Source organism: Glycine max, chromosome 6 (assembly GCF_000004515.6).
Source record: "Glycine max cultivar Williams 82 chromosome 6, Glycine_max_v4.0, whole genome shotgun sequence".
Classification (NCBI taxonomy): domain Eukaryota; kingdom Viridiplantae; phylum Streptophyta; class Magnoliopsida; order Fabales; family Fabaceae; genus Glycine; species Glycine max.
This window is the reverse complement of record NC_038242.2, coordinates 44,547,697-44,570,207: the sequence shown is the minus strand read 5'-3', so window position 1 is coordinate 44,570,207 and position 22,511 is coordinate 44,547,697. Positions and strand designations below refer to the sequence as shown.

General features: G+C 32.2%; 1 protein-coding gene across 1 annotated transcript; it reads left to right on the top strand.

Annotated features, from left to right (window-relative positions):
- LOC100812022 (uncharacterized) lies at window positions 1-21,059 on the top strand. The gene is made up of 14 exons (XM_041016173.1): window positions 1-1,511; window positions 1,656-1,766; window positions 10,096-10,241; window positions 10,345-10,555; window positions 10,677-10,914; window positions 11,016-11,166; window positions 11,253-11,555; window positions 14,121-15,471; window positions 15,611-15,718; window positions 19,341-19,486; window positions 19,587-19,797; window positions 19,922-20,159; window positions 20,260-20,410; window positions 20,495-21,059. The coding sequence occupies exons 1-14, from the start codon at window positions 236-238 to the stop codon at window positions 20,786-20,788; spliced, it is 4,935 nt and encodes a 1,644-aa protein (XP_040872107.1). The 5' UTR covers window positions 1-235; the 3' UTR covers window positions 20,789-21,059.
- The last annotated feature ends 1,452 nt before the right edge of the window (window positions 21,060-22,511 follow it).

Below are 22,511 nucleotides of genomic sequence, written 5' to 3'. Positions count from 1 at the left end.
AAAAGCTTACACTATTTGGATTTACAAGAGAAGTTAAATTGTTCCATTCCATCGCACATTACTACGTGACTTGTCTTTATTCAGCATTGAGCCACCGACTAGTCCACGCGTTAATTCAGTTTACTTCGTAAAATTTGTTGTCTTGCACAAGCTTTTCTCTCTATTCAGATGGTTTCAGTTTTCATAGTCTTCTGCGTGGCTGTTTTAAGCTCTAACTCTCAAGCTTAGATACTCAATGAAGTTTATTCTTACTATGATGAGTTCGATACCTTATATACTGTTTGTCTCTTCTCTTGTAGTTTCCATAGCAGCAGACACATCATCCATTTCACAATCCCAATCCCTCAGTTTCGGAAAAACCATAGTTTCCCCAAGTGGAACCTTTGAACTTGGTTTCTTCCATCTTGGAAATCCAAACAAAAGCTACCTCGGGATTTGGTTCAAGAATATTCCGTCGCGAGACATTGTTTGGGTTCTCCCAATCAACAATTCCTCTGCCCTCTTGAGCCTAAAAAGTTCTGGCCACTTGGTCCTTACACACAATAACACTGTAGTTTGGTCCACAAGTTCTCTAAAAGAAGCAATAAATCCAGTGGCAAATCTCTTGGATTCTGGCAATCTTGTGATAAGGGATGAGAATGCAGCAAATCAAGAGGCATATCTGTGGCAAAGCTTTGATTACCCTTCTGATACAATGGTGTCAGGAATGAAGATTGGATGGGACCTCAAAAGAAATCTCAGTATTCACCTTTCAGCTTGGAAGAGTGCTGATGATCCAACCCCAGGAGACTTCACTTGGGGTATTATTCTGCACCCTTATCCTGAAATGTATTTGATGAAGGGAAACAAAAAGTACCAGAGAGTCGGACCATGGAATGGTTTGCAGTTCAGTGGCGGCAGGCCGAAAATTAACAATCCCGTTTACCTTTACAAGTTTGTCTCCAACAAGGAAGAGATTTATTACGAATGGACTCTCAAGAATGCTAGTTTACTATCAAAATTGGTAGTTAACCAAACCGCACAAGATCGTTCTCGTTATGTATGGTCAGAGACGACTAAATCATGGGGGTTTTATTCAACAAGGCCGGAAGACCCTTGTGATCATTATGGGATTTGTGGAGCCAATGAATATTGCAGCCCTAGTGTATTACCAATGTGTGAGTGCTTAAAAGGGTACAAGCCTGAGTCTCCTGAAAAATGGAACTCAATGGACAGGACCCAAGGATGTGTCCTCAAACATCCATTGAGTTGCAAGGATGATGGGTTTGCTCCATTGGACAGGTTGAAAGTTCCTGATACTAAAAGAACATATGTGGATGAGAGTATTGATCTAGAGCAATGCAAAACCAAGTGCTTGAAAGATTGTTCTTGTATGGCATATACAAATACAAATATAAGTGGAGCAGGCAGTGGTTGTGTCATGTGGTTTGGTGAGTTATTTGACATCAAACTGTTTCCAGATCGCGAAAGTGGGCAGCGTCTATATATAAGGTTGCCTCCTTCAGAATTAGGTAAATATTTTATCACCATAGTTCCAATTAATCCTTTTATTATTCTTCTCACCATAGTTTCAATCTCTGAGAATTTAATCTTGGTCTTTCAATGTGGAATTTAACCATTGCTGTTTTCTTTGATCAAATTCAATGGTGATGAAGAGTCTAACTGGCACAAGAAGATCTCTAAAATAGTAAATATAATAACCTTCGTTGCTGCAACTTTAGGCGGTATCCTTGCAATTTTTTTCATCTACAGAAGGAACGTTGCTGGTAAAGTTATTCTTTTCTTCTTTTAAATTTCTTGAAAGATGGCAGGATAGTTCTTTATATCTTTTTAAAAAATGAACACTCTGATATTTGTCAATTCCCTTAACAAGTGCTGTTATTGGGTTTTTAGAGGATCCTTTGAAATCTTGGTTAAGTGGCCCTATAGCTGAACTCTGTTCTGTGTCTCTTTGACAAAATTTGTTATTTGTACAATTTAAAAATGAAGGCGTAAAAAGAAGTTGACACAATATTTATATTTTGTTTGTCCAGAGAAGTCAACTGAAAAAAATAACTATGAAATGTTAGAATAATGTGACTCATATGAATTAAGGGTCTAAACTTGATTTAATAAAATAAAGGGACCTATTGGTAAATATGAGAAGTTTATTAACTTCTCATAAGTTTAACAAACTTCCATCAAGTTAGTTATTGGAAGTTTATTAACTTTATCACCCAAAGTATTTACTGGCCATGTAGTGAATATGGGCATTATGTTTGCTAGTGAATGTTGAATGTTATTATTATTAATAATGTCTATTTGACACTTTGAGCTCATTATTGTGTAAGTTTATGAAATTTGTGTTTTCCACTTTATGTGTATATGCATGCAAATTATGATGTGGAAAACATATTATGTTTTTGAAAGAATGACTTTTGTTTGAATCCATTATGGAATTCTCATTTTATAGTCATATTAAAGAGAATAATAATATAGTAGTACATGAAAGAGAATATGTTGATTAAATGACATGTAACCGCCATGAATCTTATTGTTTTTATCTTTAATTATGATTAATGATGGAGCCAATTTATCAAAATTCTTTTAATGCGCATTATGATTTATGTAATTATTAAATCATGAAGTGTTATGACATCACAAGAGTCAAGTGGGAAAATGTTAGAAATGTGACTCATGTGAATTAAGAGCCTAAACTTGATTTAATAAAATAAAGGGACCTATTGGAAAATATGAGAAGTTAATAAACTTTCAATAACTAACTTGATGGAAGTTTGTTAAACTTATGGGAAGTTATTAAACTTCCGATAACTAACTTGATGGAAGTTGGTTTATAAAAAGCAAAGGATTCTATCTCTGCCATAAGCGTTTTTCCTCTAATGACCATCAAGAACGTGAGAGAAAAAATAAAAGAAAGGAAAGGGATAGATTGAGACAAAGAAGATTGAAGAACTTATGTCTTTCATAGATCAAGGTAAGTTCTACTTATTTTCAAACTATATGAGAGAATCATAGATTCTAAGATCCTTACAATATGTTATAGATTCATTGAACATAATTCTATGGAATCTATAACTTAAATGAAAAGCCTTGGAGCCGATACAACTGAATCAATATTGGTAAATTATTCACCCTTATTTTTGTCTCCAAAGTCTTAAATCATGATAGCTATATATATCTTTTGAAATTAAAAAAACTTAAAATTATATGAAGAACTCGCAGTGTAATCATCTCAGCTTAACTGGGAATTTGGGCCAGGTGGCTTTTTAACAAGGCCATTAATCTCACATGGGTTTAGTGAGTTGAGTTGGAACTTGTTAAAGATTAAGTGCATGTTTGGATAAAAGTTTGTAAGCTTAAGTGTGGACCAACTTATATTTGCAAAAGCAACTCAGGTTTTACTTCTATAAAATTACTTTTGGATACAACCAAATATGTCACTAAAATGAGTTATTTTTCAAACTAAGTTTGGAGTTTCCCCATCGGAAAATCAAACATAGCATGAAGAGTTGCTTGGCATTGCTTATAATTTTTGCTTTGCCAGATTCTATCAAGGAATTTGTGGTTGAGTGACACTTTAGGCCTTAGGACCTGGGCAGTTCTCATGCAAGAGGTAAAGAGCCAAAGCTTAATTTATGCTATTACATATGTGACTTTTAGTAATATTTTTTGTTTAATACTTAATAAAAATGTTGCTAAAAATCTTTGGTCACATTAAAAAATGTTGTCAAATTATAAATAAATGTTACCAATATGCTTTACAACATTTTATCAAATATTGTATATCGTCTATGTTGTTAAAGTCTAAAAATGTCACAAAAAAGCTTTAACAATATGGGCTATACAAAATATTTGATAAATATTGCAAAAACATATTAGTAACATTATACATAATTTTGCAAAATTTATTGAATATCGTCAAAAGTTTTTAGTAATATTTTTATTAAGTGTTAGAATAAAAATATGTTGCTAAAAATTATATTTGTAGTAGTGTTAGTAAGACACTCTCATTAGGAACCTCACCTAAAAGATTTAAAAGACTTAGAGATTTGATTGGAGTAGTGTCCAACAAAAATTTCAAGATACTACTAGAAAATAGGCTTTTAATATCGGTTATTATCCAATGTTGAAACTATCGACGTTAAAAGTTTCAATGATAACATTGGTTTTTCAAAATCGATGTTAAGTAAATTACACAACATTGATTTTATACAAAACCGATGTCGTATCATACAAAAAATTACAAGAAAAATAAAATATTTAGAAGTCCTGATTGTTTTTGTATTTAGTAAAATTCCAAAGCAATAGCAGACCAGACAATCTTTATCAACCAGTTTAAATTTTGTCCACTATATATAATTGAATATTTACAATGAGTTATAAGAAAAACGAAAGTCAATAAATAAAATCATTTGTAACCTAATCTAAATTAATATAATAACTACTCTACAATTATAAAATCACTTAAATTCCAAGTGTTTGAAGTTTAACTTCGAAATAATATCTTGCCCACTTAATGTGAATTGCCTTCATTTTCTCTAGTTCCAATGATCTTTGATAAGTAAAATACTGTATGATACAATAAAACACATAAGTTATTAAATGAGTCTAAATAATAAAAATTATAAGAAATTGAATTAGTTTTGAAGTAAACAATTACTGTTTTCCAGTTATCCTTGAAACCTCCTAGGACTATTGTTAACATCCAATGCATTACGTCGTAGTTGCACTCAATGCTTCCTTTTTTCTTATTACACTAACTAAATAGGATATTTAGATATTCAAAGTTAACTCAAGTGTAATAAAGTTTAATTTTTAAGACATGAAACATTGTTGAAATGACTTATTTTAACTACAATCCATCTAGTAGTACCCGTATATTTACTTCTTTGTCTATCGTTGAATCCTTTCAAAGCACTAATTAAGAGAAACATGCATGTGTATTATTCAATAACAATATTGAAGTCAAATTGTAATCATAAAGTAGATGTATTACAAAATATATCTGACTTGTTAGTAATTCCTTTCAAGTAGTTGTCGAACCTATTGTGCTAGGAATAAAACCAGATGACAACATTGTCCTTAGGCAAAATGATGACCATTTGCCAATGTGCACTGCATTGGAGAACATTAAGTTATTATAAAACATACATGATTTAAATTGATCTGTTCAATTTAACTTATCCATTCAAGTAGGATCCTAGGTACACATCTCTATGTGAATTCTGCATCTATTTCTTAATATAATCTTCTGATTTGAATTGTGATTGCCTAGTTCTTTGTATAACCCGTGGCTTGAGGAATCCATACACATCGACATTTTCCACTCGCATAGTTGTCTCAGTCATATGCTTATTGTTGTTAAAATATAGTACATTATGCAAAAATATAAAACAATCAGTTAGGTAATACACAGTAATGTAAAATGACTTGCATAATTCACAATTGTATAATAAAGATGCTCAGACATTGACCACCGTAAGTTATTTCAGAAAGATATGCTTTAGGTACAATGGGAAGTTATGATTATACACCCCAAACACGCTACCATCTCACGACACTTGTAACGGCTTCAGGAAAAACTACGGAATGGTCAATGTCATCAGGTATAGCGGGTCTACATCAGGATCTGGTATATCTACAAGTTTCACCGGTCCTTCGGCTACCTGCTTATCCTACACAGTTAATAAACATTAAGCGAATGATAATAAAAAATTGATTTGTAACAAATCATTTATTAATAATTATTAAAAAAATGAAATGAAATACCAATTTTAAAAAAGGCTTTACGAGATGTGTTGGACAAACAAGGAAGGTGTTAAGTGTCTACCCCACTACTGAATCTCTTGAGTGGCAATAGGAACGCGAGCATCAACATCTTAGACGTCCTCAACACCGACCTTCACTTGATCATTGCCTAAAGGAACGTTGTGGACGGTTGTGGACCCCTCATAAACTCTTCCAAGAGCAATAAGTTAGGGAGGAATGTCATCGACATACAACCTAATTTTGTTTGAGTCACCCGTTTTTGGGTCCTATCTCAAGAGATCGACACAACTTTCCTTTGTGCTAACATGAGCAGCAAAAGGACCAACCTCAGACTCAGGAGGCAGTGTGAGTCCTTGTGATTTCATCTGGCTGAAGAACATAATTAATTGTTGAGTCACTTTTTGTGTGATCGACTCCTCCAACTGGTCTCTAATCTTTTTTGTTAGCAACTCTAGGTCTTCAGCAACCATGGAGGAAGAGGTGCGGGAGCCCTTTGAAGCCTGTCCAAAGTAGTGTTTGATTGTCACGCCGGCTCTAGCAGCACAGACACGACTAGGGTGCTCTGGTCGCCTAATGGCAGCAGTGAGTACATCCTGATATCCATGGGCGACAAAGCTGTCTTGTGAGCCCTTCTCCTCAAAGGAATCCTGTAATCAACAGATGAAACAATATTGGTTTACTCATCCAAAAATTGTTATAAAAAATGACCACTGACAAATAAAAGTGACTTACAATCCTGCCTGTAATTTCCTTTACAACCTTAGACGTCATTTGATTAGTTTTCTTCGTGCGGACCATCTTCCATTTCACGTGTCGTCTGATGGGAGATGGAGGATCAACGATTATTTTAGTGCTCCCAGATTGGATTGCTTCCTCCAATCGTTTTGTTTGCTTCTCCTCCATCAACTTTTTTTTCTAGAAAATCATATCCCCCATGAGACAACATGTGAGGGAACAATGTTTTGTTTCTGGGCATGTGCCTTTTTTTGAACATCCTATGACAATAACACATAATGGTAACTAGTTTAGTTGACAATAATAAATAAATATGAAGATTTAAAAATGTTGAAAATCAACTAACCTCCCCTGAAGGATCTCTTGACTCTGACAAAACTAGGTCCACTTCTCTTTGCTTATTCCATACTTCTCATAGACTTTGTCTTCCTTACCTTCCTTGCCGTGTGCCAGGGCCCATTTAGAGGTTAGATCTGACTTAATCTACCTCTACCACTCTCCTATGGCCTAGAGTATTTTTTTCTTTGTCCTCAAATCGGATGATTCAGGGATATCAAATTCAGCTTGCGATCCGATAAATACATTTTGTAGTTAGTAAATTACAAATTAGGATTTTTAGTACAACATATTACAACAACATTCAACATTTAATTGAAATACTTGAATATCCTCCTAGATCAGATCATTTTGAGCGACATAGACTTGTTTCCAATTATCATATGTAACATCTACCTTATCGTGAGTGACAATCCCAAATATGTTTGTAATTTCTTTCTGTGGGGACCATTGGCTTTCTTAGTGACAAGATCAACATAAACCACTGGTCTCTCCACCCGAGCTGGTCTAGTAGGCAACGATTTGAGTTGTGTTGCTTTTTTAGTCTTCTTCGACGAAGACGGTGAAGAAGGTGCTGCTGACTTAGTAGGAGAAGGAGGTGAGCTGAGTGGTGTAGCCATGTGTCTATAAAAAAAACAACAACATTAATTAAACAACATATGAAAACTATCTTAAGTTATGTAACTAGAAGTAACAAACCAAGTATATATAAAATAAATTACATTATACGATGTTAGTTAATTCTCCTTCATTTTGATCATTACGATTTGTGAGGATGTCATCAACTTCATCTCCGTTGATGTTACTCGGCATTTGTGTGGAGAAAAAAGTGAGACAACTTTCAAGGGTTGAATCATCATCTTCAATATTAACACCAAATATATCATACATAGGAGCATGTGATTGCTGAAAAGATTCTTGTCCAAGATCACAAATCATTTCCTCTAAGCGATCTCCCATTTGTACATCAACTGGTTCAGATTGGGACTCCCTTTGCATGTGTGTCAATTTACCATGCCATATCTATGTTGTATAATTCTTCTTAATTCCATCATACAATAGATGTTCTCGTATGTCATTGAGTAGTTGTCCTCTCCCATTCAAACAATTTATATAAGGACAAAAATATTTTCCATCCTCATCCGGTTGACTTCTTTCAAAGGCGAATTACAAAAAATGTTCCACACCTTTCTCATACATAGGGCTCATGCGACATGCGTTCATCAAACTTTGATCCATCTAATTATTAACTCTATGATACTCACAAAGTTTTTCGATGCATGAAAATATCACTTTTTCATTAAAGGTGTGACTTTATCCCATTCAGGAAGACATATTTTGATAGTATATTCATGCGTAAAGGTTAAGTCTCTTTTCTTAAATTTGACGAAGCATATTTTACAAGCATTGCAGTCACTAGCTAATGAATATTGCTATACCTTTATCCTTTTTTTATTCAAAAATAAAATCATTCATTAATAAAAAAGGACAAACGAGTCCATCATTATAGTTTTATAGAGGCTTGTCGAGGCACTAAGTCTTCCCACACAATTTTGGTAGCACCTACCAAGTGGTGCCATAACATGTGCTGGTTTATTCCTATCTAATTGAATGCAGTCCTTCAATTTCAAGAGCAATTGTGGACTTCCTTTACTATCCTTAAAGCATGCACAAACAACTTGAAAAATTAAAATCAGGCTCAGTCTCAATCCTCTCCATCCTATAATTAATTGTCAGTTGTAGACTCCATCTCAAGGCTAAAACTTTTGCTATCTATGGTGCTACATTAATATGAGAAAAAAGCACGCTTATACCTGTGTTGCATCTTAGTTTCATGTTGAAGTATTGAATATACATACACAATACAATACATAAATTGCTGATCTATGCATAAAACAGATTCCCTGCAAGAGGAATATGTCTCTGCTTCTTTAAGCTCAATCCACTACAGCCAGACAACACCAATGTATAACACAATCTAGTGTAACAAGTTTAACATTATAAGGTTGCTATATAGCACAATCCACTATACATAAAACATAACCTTTTTTTTCATGACACGAGGAATAAGTTTAGCATTATAAGGTTATTGTACATAACCTTTATTGTATCAACAGACTTAGGATTTCTATGCCCATAAATAAAGCATACCATAAAATATTAAATGCTTAGGTCGAGATGAGGCAGGGAAGGTACTTGGCGTGAGATGTACCTGACGCCACAAACAAGCCAAATAGAAAGAGAAAGAGTAGAATAGAGGGACGATACCTGATAGAGACACGAGATGTCACAGTGGCGGAAAACGTCGACACCGGAGTGCAAAGACTAGAATTCGAAGACACAATGCTTTTACTAGTAGGGACTTTAAGATAGAGATGCCAAGAGTGGAGGCAAAGAGGGTGCTGAGATTGAGAAGACGAGAGCGCGGGAAAATAGGGCTTTGATTCATATTTTTTAAATGTAGGTTCAACATCGATTTTCACTAAAAAATAAATGTTAATCAAGTGATGTTCACAATAACCGATGTTAACTAATAATTTCCCAACATCAATTTTTTGAAAAACTGGTGTAAACGCTCTAATATTAACATCGATTTTTTCAAAAATCAATATTAACGTGAGTCAGTTAACATCGACTTTTGAAAAACCGATGTTAACGTGACTACGTTAGCATTAGTTTTTAAAAATATCGATGTTAATGAACTCGCGTTATTTACAATTATGTCACTGCATTTTTTTTACCTCAATTTTATCGAAAATCGATGTTAATCTAACGATGTTAAATCTACATTTTATAGTAGTGGGAGGAGTGTTTATGTTCTGAAATTTTTCATGCACATGCTGAATTTTCTGATGTGTATTTATTTTGTGCATATTGCAGTAGTTAATGTATTTTCATATTAAAGTACAAGTATTAGATTTGATATTTAAGAGATGTAGATGAGCGCTTAAGCTGTCAGGTAGAAGTAACTTCAGTTATGGCTTATGTAAGCTTTCTATATTTGTATAAAAATAGTTGCATCCTCTGTATGTATGAATGAATATCAGATTTCAGTTATTTTTTCTTCAGAGAACTTTGTGGATTTTCTGATTTAGTGAGTAGCTTGTGCCAACAATTTCTATAAAGTTCACAAAATTTATTTTTTGTTTCATTCTCTAATTGAATATTGCAGATTTATCTGTTTAAACCAATTCCAATTCCTTCTTAGGTTTCATGGTACTATTGAATGTTTAATTGCTTTATTCGGGATTCCAGATAAGTCAAAGACAAAAGAAAGCATTGAAAGACAACTAGAAGATGTGGATGTGCCTTTGTTCAATCTGCTAACCATCACCATTGCCACTAACAATTTCTTATTGAAAAATAAGATTGGACAAGGTGGCTTTGGACCTGTATATAAGGTAATTCAATATTTTAGCACTAAGTAAAAGAAATAAGCAACTAGAATCTAGGTATGAATTATTGTTATAGAAAGCCACTCCCTAAATGAATGCAATTATGCAGGGAAAATTAGAAGGTGGGCAAGAAATTGCTGTGAAGAGGCTTTCAAGTAGGTCTGGACAAGGATTAACAGAGTTCATAACAGAAGTAAAACTGATTGCAAAGCTTCAACACCGGAATCTTGTAAAGCTCCTTGGCTGTTGCATTAAAGGAAAAGAAAAATTACTAGTATATGAATACATGGTTAATGGAAGCCTGGACTCCTTCATATTTGGTAGGTAATATATGAATAATGCCTAAATTAGGTTCACTTGTGTTCTATTCTTTAAGCTAATACTCAGCAGCTTATTAATCTTGAATATCTAATATTGAACAATAATTTTTAACTCTTTCAGATAAAATAAAAAGTAAATTACTGGATTGGCCTCAACGCTTCCACATAATACTTGGAATTGTTAGGGGGCTTTTGTATCTTCATCAAGATTCTCGATTAAGGATTATTCATAGAGATCTCAAAGCAAGTAACATTTTACTCGATGAAAAGTTAAATCCAAAAATATCAGATTTTGGCTTGGCAAGAGCTTTCGGAGGAGACCAAACTGAAGGAAACACAGATAGAGTAGTTGGGACTTAGTGAGTGTTTGTCTAATTATAATGCGTCACATTTATTTAGATACCTATTCATATTTTATATTTTTGTTAATGCGAATTGTTTGCACTAATTTTTCTTGTAGTGGATACATGGCCCCGGAGTATGCTGTTGATGGGCAATTTTCAATCAAATCTGATGTTTTCAGCTTTGGAATTTTGTTGTTGGAGATTGTATGTGGAAACAAAAATAAAGCTCTTTGTCACGAAAACCAAACTCTTAATCTTGTTGGTCATGTAAGAGCTCAAATAACTTTCTTTTTATCTATGCCAAAGTTTAATTAAACGTCAATAATAGTGAAGTTTTTCCTTCTATGTTTCAGGCATGGACACTTTGGAAAGAGCAAAATGCTTTACAACTTATTGACTCGAGCATAAAGGACTCGTGTGTTATCTCAGAAGTACTGCGATGCATCCATGTTAGTCTCTTGTGTGTGCAACAATACCCGGAGGATAGGCCAACCATGACTTCAGTAATTCAAATGTTAGGGAGTGAGATGGATATGGTTGAGCCAAAAGAACCTGGTTTCTTTCCAAGGAGAATTTTGAAAGAAGGAAATCTATGCACAAATCTAAACCAAGTGACTTCAAACGATGAATTATCCATTACGTCATTAAGTGGTCGATGAAAATGCAGTAAATGATTATGTTTGGCAAGTCGCTTAGATTGTCTTGTATCTGTTTTTACTAGTTTTAAAGTAATGTTTTAAAAATACTAACTTCTAATTTTTATGTTTTTATATTTTATTCCCCTAAATTCTTTAAGAGGTCGATGAAAATGTAGTAAATGATTATGTTTGGCAAGTCACTTAGATTGTCTTGTAACTTTTTTTACTAGTTTATTTGACTGTTAGCTAAATAAACTCGTTAGCTAAATAAACTCTTCTAAGTAACTTCTATTTTTGAAACATTATTTCAACTATTTATTAAATTTATTTATTACACTTTTAAATAAAACAATGTAATATTATATATTAAATTATTTAATTCAATCATTACACTATTCATTTTATTATTTTAGCATTATATATCAAGATAAGTTATAATGATAGATAATATGGGTTTATTTTATTTTATATTTATCTTTAAATTTTATATTTTTATGTTAAATTATTTATTTTTACCATCATACTATTTATAATATTTAATTTATTATTTCAACATTATAATTCATAAAATTTGCAAAGATACATGTTAGATTTATTTTATTTTTATATTTGTTTTTAAATAATTTTATATTAGAAGATTTTATTTTAATTATTATGCTAATTAACATAATAAAAATATAATGTGTATTTAAGTGTATATTTTTATAATTTTTTTGTAAATTAATTAAAAATATTTTAAGATATAATATAAGATATATAATAGAATACACAATATGAAAATTATAATAATTGAAACTAAAAACGTAATTGAAATAATTTATCTATGAATAAAAAATAAGAAGAGATTAAAATTAATTAAAAAATTAAATTATAACAACTAAAAAATATTTTTATTCATGAAATAAAATTGGAATTTATATATCATACAAATGTCTATTTTTTTTTTCATTTTACATTTCTTAACTGCTTTAATATATGATTTTATCAAATATTTATACTAACTAACTACTTTTTAACTTCTAGTTAGTTTCGCCTAATATAGTTAATATCTTTAATAATTTTAGGAGGATAGATAAATATATTGTTGTTCCTTTCTTATTTTTCTACTTTTGTTTTCATGTTAGTTTTCATATTTAGCTTATAAAAGAGGATATGACTTTGTATTACAAGCACATTGAAAAATATTGATATTTAGTTCCCTGCATTTTGAGTTACGTTAAATTATATTTTTGTCCTTTTATTTATTTACAAAATTTAATTTGATTTTTTTTTATTTTTAAAATATTCAATTTCATCCTCTATTTTTTTTTTAAATTAATGTTACGATTTCATCTAAATTGATCTAAGGACGTACATACGGATATGTGCAATGTAAGATTTAAAATTTTTGAAGATAACATTAGCCCAATTAAAAATATAACTAATCACCTTCCACAATTTTGATTTAATTATATTTAATATATGGTGCTAAATATTCTAAAAGATGATAATATATATATATATATATATATATATATATATATATATATATATATATATATATATATTAAAAATTATAAATATAAAAATATATAATTTAAATGAATCCATACATCACATCAATTAAAAATATATAAGTTGAAATGTAAGTATGGTACTTGGAGAGACAATCAAATGATAAATAAGTGATAAAAAAGATTAGTTTAATTGATTAATCATAGTTCATGAATGTTGAAAATCTTTAATATATTATGTTGAATTTTTACAAATAAATAATAATAAATAAATGTGTAACAGTACTTGCCTGTCAGGAATAAATGTAGGCATAATTGGCATGACAATGTCACCGTCTCCAGATTTTTTTTTAACAAAGGAAGATTCTCATGCATCTATCCTTATCTCTTACTATTAGGTTGATCCCAGTGCCTTCACACCTAAATTTTATTGATTTTTAATATATATCCACTACCTATGACCACCCAAACTTTGTTAAATAGTACTACCTCGGGGAACCCAAACTTCAAATGTTTCTAACATTGTCTTTCTTTCTCAATTGTGTCAAGAGTCCACTCCGTAAGCTACACGGACATGCCACCAGAAAGTCAGAAGAAGCTGTTGAGAAGTTTACATGATTTTGCACTTGCAAGATATATTAAAATTTATGATAAAATATATTTATAAATTTTAATAAATATTTAAATTTTATATTTATTTTTTAATATTTATTTTTTCGTTTTTGTTCCTTAACAAAACCAAAATTTTCGTTTTTTGTCTGGTATTTTTTTAAATCCTTGGTAAATTAGAAATTGTGTTTTGATAATTTTTTTTATTTATTATTAGTATTTCTCAAAGGAACTAATAATTAATGAAAAAACAAACACAAAATTATTAATTTATTAGAAATTAAAAATAATATAAAAAACCAAAAATAAAATTATTTTTTTTATCAAATATTAAATATAAATAATTTTTTATTAGAAAACAAATAACAAATAAGAATATTTATTGAGCATTGAAAAGATATTTTAGCCTAAAATTTACTATTCCAATCAAACATTACTCTCCGAGAAGTCTTAGAGCTTATACGTTTTGCATTTGTAAGAGAAGTTAAGGTTTACCACTCCAATCATACATTACTCTCTGCCTTCTTCATCCAGTAGTTGTGACTATTCTCAAGCTTTGTACTCAATGAAGTTTATTCTTACTGTGACGAGTTTCATACTTTATATACTGTTTGTCTCTTCCCTTGTAGTTTCCATAGCAGCAGACACATCATCCATTTCACAATCCCAATCCCTCAGTTTTGGAAGAACCATAGTTTCTCCAAATGGAGTCTTTGAACTTGGATTCTTCAATCTTGGAAATCCAAACAAAAGTTACCTCGGGATTTGGTTCAAGAATATTCCGTCTCAAAACATTGTTTGGGTTGCAAACGGTGGCAACCCAATAAATGATTCCTTTGCCCTCTTGAGCCTAAACAGTTCTGGCCATTTGGTCCTTACACACAACAACACTGTTGTTTGGTCCACAAGTTCTCTAAGAGAAACACAGAATCCAGTGGCAAAGCTCTTGGATTCTGGGAATCTTGTGATAAGGGATGAAAATGAAGTGATTCAAGAGGCATATCTGTGGCAAAGTTTTGATTATCCTTCTAATACAGGGTTATCAGGAATGAAGATTGGATGGTACCTCAAAAGAAATCTCAGTATTCACCTTACAGCTTGGAAGAGTGATGATGATCCAACCCCAGGAGACTTCACTTGGGGTATTATTCTGCACCCTTATCCTGAAATCTATTTGATGAAGGGAACCAAAAAGTACTACAGAGTCGGACCATGGAATGGCAGTCCAGGACTTATCAATTCCATTTACTATCACGAGTTTGTCTCTGACGAGGAAGAACTTTCTTTCACGTGGAACCTGAAGAATGCAAGCTTTTTATCAAAAGTGGTAGTTAACCAAACCACACAAGAACGTCCTCGTTATGTATGGTCAGAGACTGAGTCATGGATGCTTTATTCAACAAGGCCTGAAGACTATTGTGACCATTATGGGGTTTGTGGAGCCAATGCATATTGCAGCAGTACTGCATCACCAATCTGTGAGTGTTTAAAAGGGTACACGCCTAAGTCTCCTGAAAAATGGAAATCAATGGACAGGACCCAAGGATGTGTCCTCAAACATCCATTGAGTTGCAAGTATGATGGTTTTGCCCAGGTTGATGGCTTGAAAGTGCCTGATACTAAAAGAACACATGTGGATCAGACTCTTGATATAGAGAAATGCAGAACCAAGTGCTTGAATGATTGTTCCTGCATGGCATATACCAATTATAATATAAGTGGAGCAGGAAGTGGATGTGTCATGTGGTTTGGTGATTTATTAGACATCAAATTGTATTCTGTTGCAGAAAGTGGGCGGCGTCTACATATAAGGTTGCCTCCTTCTGAATTAGGTAAATACTTAATTGACTTTTTCCAATTAATGCTTTTATTATTCTTCTCGCATAGTTCCAATCTTTGAGAATTTAATCTTGATCCTTCAATGTGGAATTTAACCATTTCTGTTTTCTTTGATCAAATTCAACCGTGAAGAATCTATCAAGAGCAAGAAGAACTCCAAAATAATTATTGGAACCTCAGTTGCTGCAGCTTTAGGAGTAGTACTTGCTATTTGTTTCATTCACAGAAGAAACATTGCCGGTAAAATTATTCTTTTCTTCTCTAACATTTCACTAAACATATGGCAGTATAGCATTGCTCTGTTATGTACTTGCTCTCTGTATTTTTTAAATAAAAATTCTGTTATTTGTTAATTTCTTTAACAAGTGCTGTTATTGGTTTTTTAGAGCATCCATTGAAATATTGGTTATGTGGCCGTATAGCATGGTTCTGTTCTGTGTCCCTTTAACAGAAATTCATATTTATACTGTTTAATAACGTGTAGGCATAAAAAGAAATTTACATTAAACTTATGTTTTCTTTTCCCTGGGAAGTCAATAAAATTAAAGTGTAAACCCACTATAGAATTGAAGTGTAAACCCACTAGGATCAAATTAGTAGTAAGAGATTAGGATAGATGCATGAGAATCATCGTTGTTACTATCGTAAAACAAAATGTCTGCGGATGGTGGCTTTTTAACAAGGCCATGAATCTCATATGGCCGGTTTAGTGACCGGAGTTTCAACTTGCCAATCAGGGCCCATAATTCACTATAAGAAGTAGTGAGAGAAAGGGGGAGTTAGTTATGCTGAGAGAAAAAGTTTTTTGTCTGTTATATAAGGAAGAGGGTAGTGTCAGGGGCATTTGAAGCTATGGAGGACAAGGTTAGGAAGAGGCACAATATAGTGGTAGATGCATATGTATTGTATTTGGGAGGAGTGAATATCATTCTAGAGGTTGAGTTGTTAGAGACCTTATGCAAGACTACAAAAATTGGAGAAAGAAGAGGACAAGTTTTCAGGATAACGGTCACAGTACTTTTACACTTAAGGGGTATTAAGTTCTAGATATCAACCAAACTGCAGCTTCGCAACGAATAATATGAGACATGGAATAGTTGGTGAGAACACCTTGTCCTTGTCAATGATAATGCAACCAGGGTTCTTCCTATAGAGGAGAAGAACTAGAGCATATCCTTCATATGCATCACTCTTTTTTTCTATAATAGCAAGGGCCAAGGGACTACCACCTTGTAGATCCAACTATCATACCATCATCGTGCAACATAATAGTAAAACAATAAGTATTAGACCGTATTGTCGTGCTTACCACCAAAAGGATGAGATTAAGAAGCAAGTAGGAAAGTTGCTGGGGCTTAGGGAGAAATCAAACACAATACAAACTCGTTTTCTATTCTAGTGATACCAGCTAAGGTGTTGAATAAGGTCACTCTATTAGATAGATGACCTATTCCTACCATAAACGAGTTGTTGGATTAGTTGCACGGGTCACATCTTTTCTCTAAGATCAATTTAAAATATGGTTTCCATCAAATAAGCGTGAGGGATGAGGATACTCACAAAACTGCTTTTTGCACACATGGGGGGCATTATAAGTACCTTGCCATAGAAGAAATCTAGGCCTAACTCAACCCTAAAAGTTAGCTCAAAGGGTGAGGGTTGTCCTCACCTTATACCAAGAAGAAATTTGGGTCTAACTCAACCCTAAAACCTAGCTCAAAGGGTGAGGGTTATCCTAACCTTATATACTATATCTTGACACTATCTCTAGTCAATGTGGGACTTGGGGACTTGGGTTTTTTTTTTTTCCAATTGCCATGCCATTTGTACCTCCAGCTTCCAATCCACCATGAATTCAATATTTAAGTCATTTTACAGAAGCATTGGTTAGTTTTCTTTGACAATATATAGGTCTATTGTCCAACTTGACTGTGCCATGTTCATCATTGATATGAAGTTTTATGCTTTTGACACAACAACAATTTGTAGCATATAAGGTACAATATTCCTTTACATATCCAACAATAGAATATGTTGGTCATATTATCTCAACACATAAGGGGTGGAAATGGTATCAAGGCCTTAATGGAAATTGATCATTCTAGAGTTCAAGCTGTCCTAGAATGTTAAAGGAGTAAGAAGCTTAGTTTGCCTTAATGGATAAAGACTATGAAAAATTGGCTCGAAGCACCTGCTCCACCAAAGAATTACCACAACTGATCGACAATATTGGTTGTCCAAGCTTTTGAGGCACTAGTTTGAAGTTGTGTATAAACCTGATCCTGAAAAACAAGATCTCAGGAGACCTTTCAAGAATGGATGATAAATGATAACTCTGAATTGGGAAACATATGTAAGAGTTTGAGTTGGAGAGAATGGTCGCTTTTCTCTGAGGGAAGGTTGTTACTCTCGAAAAATTCATCCTAGATCCCTATCTTACTACAAGAGTTTCAGTGGTCTACTCCCACAAGGAGACATTCTGAATTCACAAAAACATGCAAGAGGCTAGTTGGAAGTTTCTTTAGGAAAGGGGTGCAGAAGAGAATTATGGATTTCATTTGGGGTTGTGATGTGTCAGTGATATAAATACCAAAAATTGTCCTCTGCTTGTTTGTTACAACCAAATCCTCACTACAACAAATATAATCTTTAACAATAGTTTTTTACCTAACGCTTATTAAAAATGTTACTAAAAGATTTTAACAACATTTAAAAAATATTGTCAAATATTAATAAATGGTACTAATATCTTTAAGTGATTTTTTTTATCAAATGTTATGTATATCCCATGTTGCTAAAGGTTCACAAGGATTTTAGTGACATGGACTACACACTATATTTGATAAAATGTCGTGAAAATATATTAGTAACATTTATTTATATTTAATAATATTTTTTAAATGCTGCCAAAATTTTTTAACATGTGTTGTAGTGCCTATTCTGGAACAAATATGAATTTTCATGGATTTTATATATATATATATATATATATATATATATATATATATATATATATATGATTTTAATCATAAATTTTAACCGTTGTTATCGTAAAAAATTTAGGGATTAGACGCTTCATACATCTTTGGTTCCAAAACAAAACCTTAGGGGTTTTGGCTATCTTTGTTGGGTTTTGGTATAATACATTATACCACTCAACAACAGTATATGCAGAAAAAAGTAGACTCCCATTGAAGGCATGTAGCTTATGCAGTTGGAGATTGGGTTTACATTAGATTAAGGCCACATAGACAACATTGTTGTTCAAAAGATCAATCCAAAGTTGTCACTTTGCAATTTTTGTCATTCCAAATTATGGTGCGCATAGGAGATGTGGAAAATAAGGTGGACTATCATATAGTTCTAGAATCTTCCGATATTCCATGCTTCTCAACTCAAGCATGCTCTCAAAGATAAATCTGCTGAAACAACCATGCCTCCTAAGATGGAAGTTAAAGGTACTAAACCAGTTGTTCTACACGAAGTTTTGGCTTGTAAAGAAGGCAAACATAATGATAAGATTGTAATTGAATAGCTATTCTTTGGAAGACTCAAACAAAGGTAAATGCTACTTGGGAGAAAGCAACTATGATGTCATGTTATCACTTAACTGACAATAAAGACTTTTTGTTTTGATATATCATGGACTCCAAACAACGAAAAAATTATTAGGAACCCAAAACAAAAATCGATAATTTATCAGGACCTTAAACATATTTAAGTCAATTTCTATGAAGTTCACTCGATTTGTTTGTTTCCTTCTCTAATTGAATATTGCAGATTTATCTATTTAAACCAATTCTGATCCCCCCTTATGTTTCATGATACTATTGAATGTTTCATTCCTTTATTCTGATTCCAGATAAGTCAAAGACAAAAAAAAGCAATGACAGACAACTACAGGACGTGGATGTGCCATTGTTTGATCTGCTAACAATCACTGCTGCCACTGACAATTTTTTATTGAACAATAAGATTGGAGAAGGTGGCTTTGGACCTGTTTATAAGGTAATTCATGTTTTAGAACTAAATAAAAAAAGAACAACTTGAATCCAGAGATGCATCATTGTCATAGAAAGCCACTCCTTAAATGAATGCAATTATGCAGGGAAAATTAGAAGGTGGGCAAGAAATTGCTGTGAAGAGGCTTTCAAGTAGGTCTGGACAAGGAATAACCGAATTCATAACAGAAGTAAAACTGATTGCAAAGCTTCAACACAGAAATCTTGTAAAGCTTCTTGGCTGTTGCATTAAAGGACAAGAAGAATTACTAGTATATGAATACGTGGTTAATGGCAGCCTTAACTCCTTCATATTTGGTATGCAATAAATGAAGAATGCTTAAATTAGGTTCACTTGTGTTCTTTCTTTTCTTTGAGTTATACTTAGCAGCTTATTAATCTTGAATATCTAATATTGAACAATACTTTTTAACTCCTTCAGATCAAATAAAAAGTAAATTATTGGATTGGCCACGACGCTTCAACATAATACTTGGAATTGCAAGGGGACTATTGTATCTTCATCAAGATTCTCGATTAAGGATTATTCATAGAGATCTCAAAGCAAGTAATGTTCTACTAGATGAAAAGTTAAATCCAAAAATATCAGATTTTGGAATGGCAAGAGCTTTTGGAGGAGACCAAACCGAGGGAAACACAAATAGAGTAGTTGGGACTTAGTGAGTGTCTGTCTAATTATAATATACACCACATTTACTTATTTATCTATTCATTTATATTTGTGTTAATGTGAATTGTTTGCTCTAATGTTTCTTGTAGTGGATACATGGCCCCGGAGTATGCATTTGATGGAAATTTTTCAATCAAGTCTGATGTTTTCAGCTTTGGTATATTGTTGTTGGAGATTGTATGTGGAATAAAAAATAAATCTCTTTGTCACGAAAACCAAACTCTTAACCTTGTTGGTTACGTAAGTACTCAAATAACTTTTTGTCTATCTATGAGAAAGTTTAAACATCAATATAACTAACTTTTTGCTTATTTTATGTTTCAGGCATGGGCACTTTGGAAAGAGCAAAATGCTTTACAGCTGATTGACTCAGGCATAAAGGACTCATGTGTTATCCCAGAAGTACTGCGATGCATCCATGTTAGTCTCTTGTGTGTGCAACAATATCCGGAGGATAGGCCAACCATGACTTCAGTAATTCAAATGTTAGGGAGTGAAATGGATATGGTTGAGCCAAAAGAGCCTGGTTTCTTCCCAAGAAGGATTTTGAAAGAAGGAAATCTAAAGGAAATGACTTCCAATGATGAATTAACCATTAGCTTATTTAGTGGTCGGTGAAAATGTAGAAAATATCTTTAATAGCATTATATATATATATATATATATATATATATATATATATATATATATATATATATATATATATATATATATAAATGAGTTTTTCCCAATGGATGTTCTGTTTAACCCACTCTTTTTGGCAAGGAGGATCGGGGTTTTCAACCCACCAACCTATTTTGGCTAACCAAAAAAAGAGCTCATGATAGGTTGAGGCAAGCCAACAATTTTTTATTTTTTAATTATATTAAAAAATTAGTGTTATGTTTTAGATTTTTTTGTATTATTTTGATATGAAAGTATTGTTTTATTTAAGATATAATATTTAAAGTTTAGAGATATAAATAAAAGTATATGTATCTCGAGCCAATAATATTGTTGTTATTGCTAGTATTGAAGACAAACAAATTAGCAGAATAAGATGAAATAATATATTAAGAAATTAGCTATGAGAGTGAAAACGATAATAATTATTAATAAATTAAATCTATTTTCTTTAGAAATATTTTTAGTTTTACAAATTTTCACTTGTTCTCGGTCCTGCCAACCAGCATATAAATGGGATCAGTAATAATGCTAGGTGTACCTACCAACACTTGCTACATTTTAACTCTTTGTGTTGAGCAGACCAGCTCACTATGACCTGTATTTTACAGGTGGAAAGTGGAGTGCACCTAAATTGGTTCAAAAACCCATTTTTTTGATTCCTACATTTCACACACTATCATGCAACAAGCGAAAATGTCACTAACTCAACGACCTCTTTCTACCTTAATTTTTTTACATACTTTACTTTTCTCTATCTCTGTTTATTTGTTATATTACATCATTAATTTTATCAATCACTTATTGTTTTTCCTTCTCTTTTTATTTCTTTCCTGGTGTCCACACCTCTTGTGTCAATAAATGTACAACTAGAAAAATTTAATTTAGTGATAACCTTTAGTGACAGAATATAATTCATCCCGAGTAGAGACCCATATTGTCAAGGTCGCAAATCATGTGACGAACAATAACTTACATTGTCTAGTTACGGGTTTTGTTATGGAATAATTCCTTCTCAAAACATATTGCCACAAAATGTGTCAGAAAACAAAAGATTATACCTTAGCCAGGGAATTAGTGATAAATTATTATCCTCTTTAATTACTCTTGTCACAAAACCCATCAAAGAGTAAACATAATTACTTTTGTGACAGATATAGTGACAATAGTTATCCCTCTTTATAATATCAATCACAAATTCCATAGCCATGTGAAAAATAAATTTTGTAAAGAATGATTCCCTCTCTAAATTTTTCCATGACATAATCCAATGAAATTGCAATAAATTATTAGAGATGAATATATCACTAATAAATTTTGGGGAAAATATTCTTCCAAATATATTTCTAAAAAAAGGTAAATATTTTTAGACATTTAAACTATATAAGAATTATTACTTTCATTATTAATTAGAGTATATAAAATTGAGATATATTTATATATCGTTTAGAAAAATAATATTAATTATTAGCAATAAATTATTATAAGAAAATACACAGTATTGATTTCAAAATTGAAGATGAAAAAAGATAAAGGAAAATTAAGGACCTATATATTCGGTTTGAAGAAAAAACCTTATTAAGAATATATCTATAATGAAATAATAACGAGTAAATAAATTTATTATATATGGATTGTATTTGCCTAACTTAGTGGAGATTGCATACAAGGTCGATGA

Bases quoted from the DNA above. Each gene is read 5' to 3' on its own strand.
- LOC100812022 (XM_041016173.1), top strand. From the start codon at position 236: ATGAAGTTTATTCTTACTATGATGAGTTCGATACCTTATATACTGTTT. The intron at 10,242-10,344 runs GTAATTCAATAT...GCAATTATGCAG, and splicing joins GCTTTGGACCTGTATATAAG to GGAAAATTAGAAGGTGGGCA. The intron at 20,160-20,259 runs GTGAGTGTCTGT...TGTTTCTTGTAG, and splicing joins AATAGAGTAGTTGGGACTTA to TGGATACATGGCCCCGGAGT.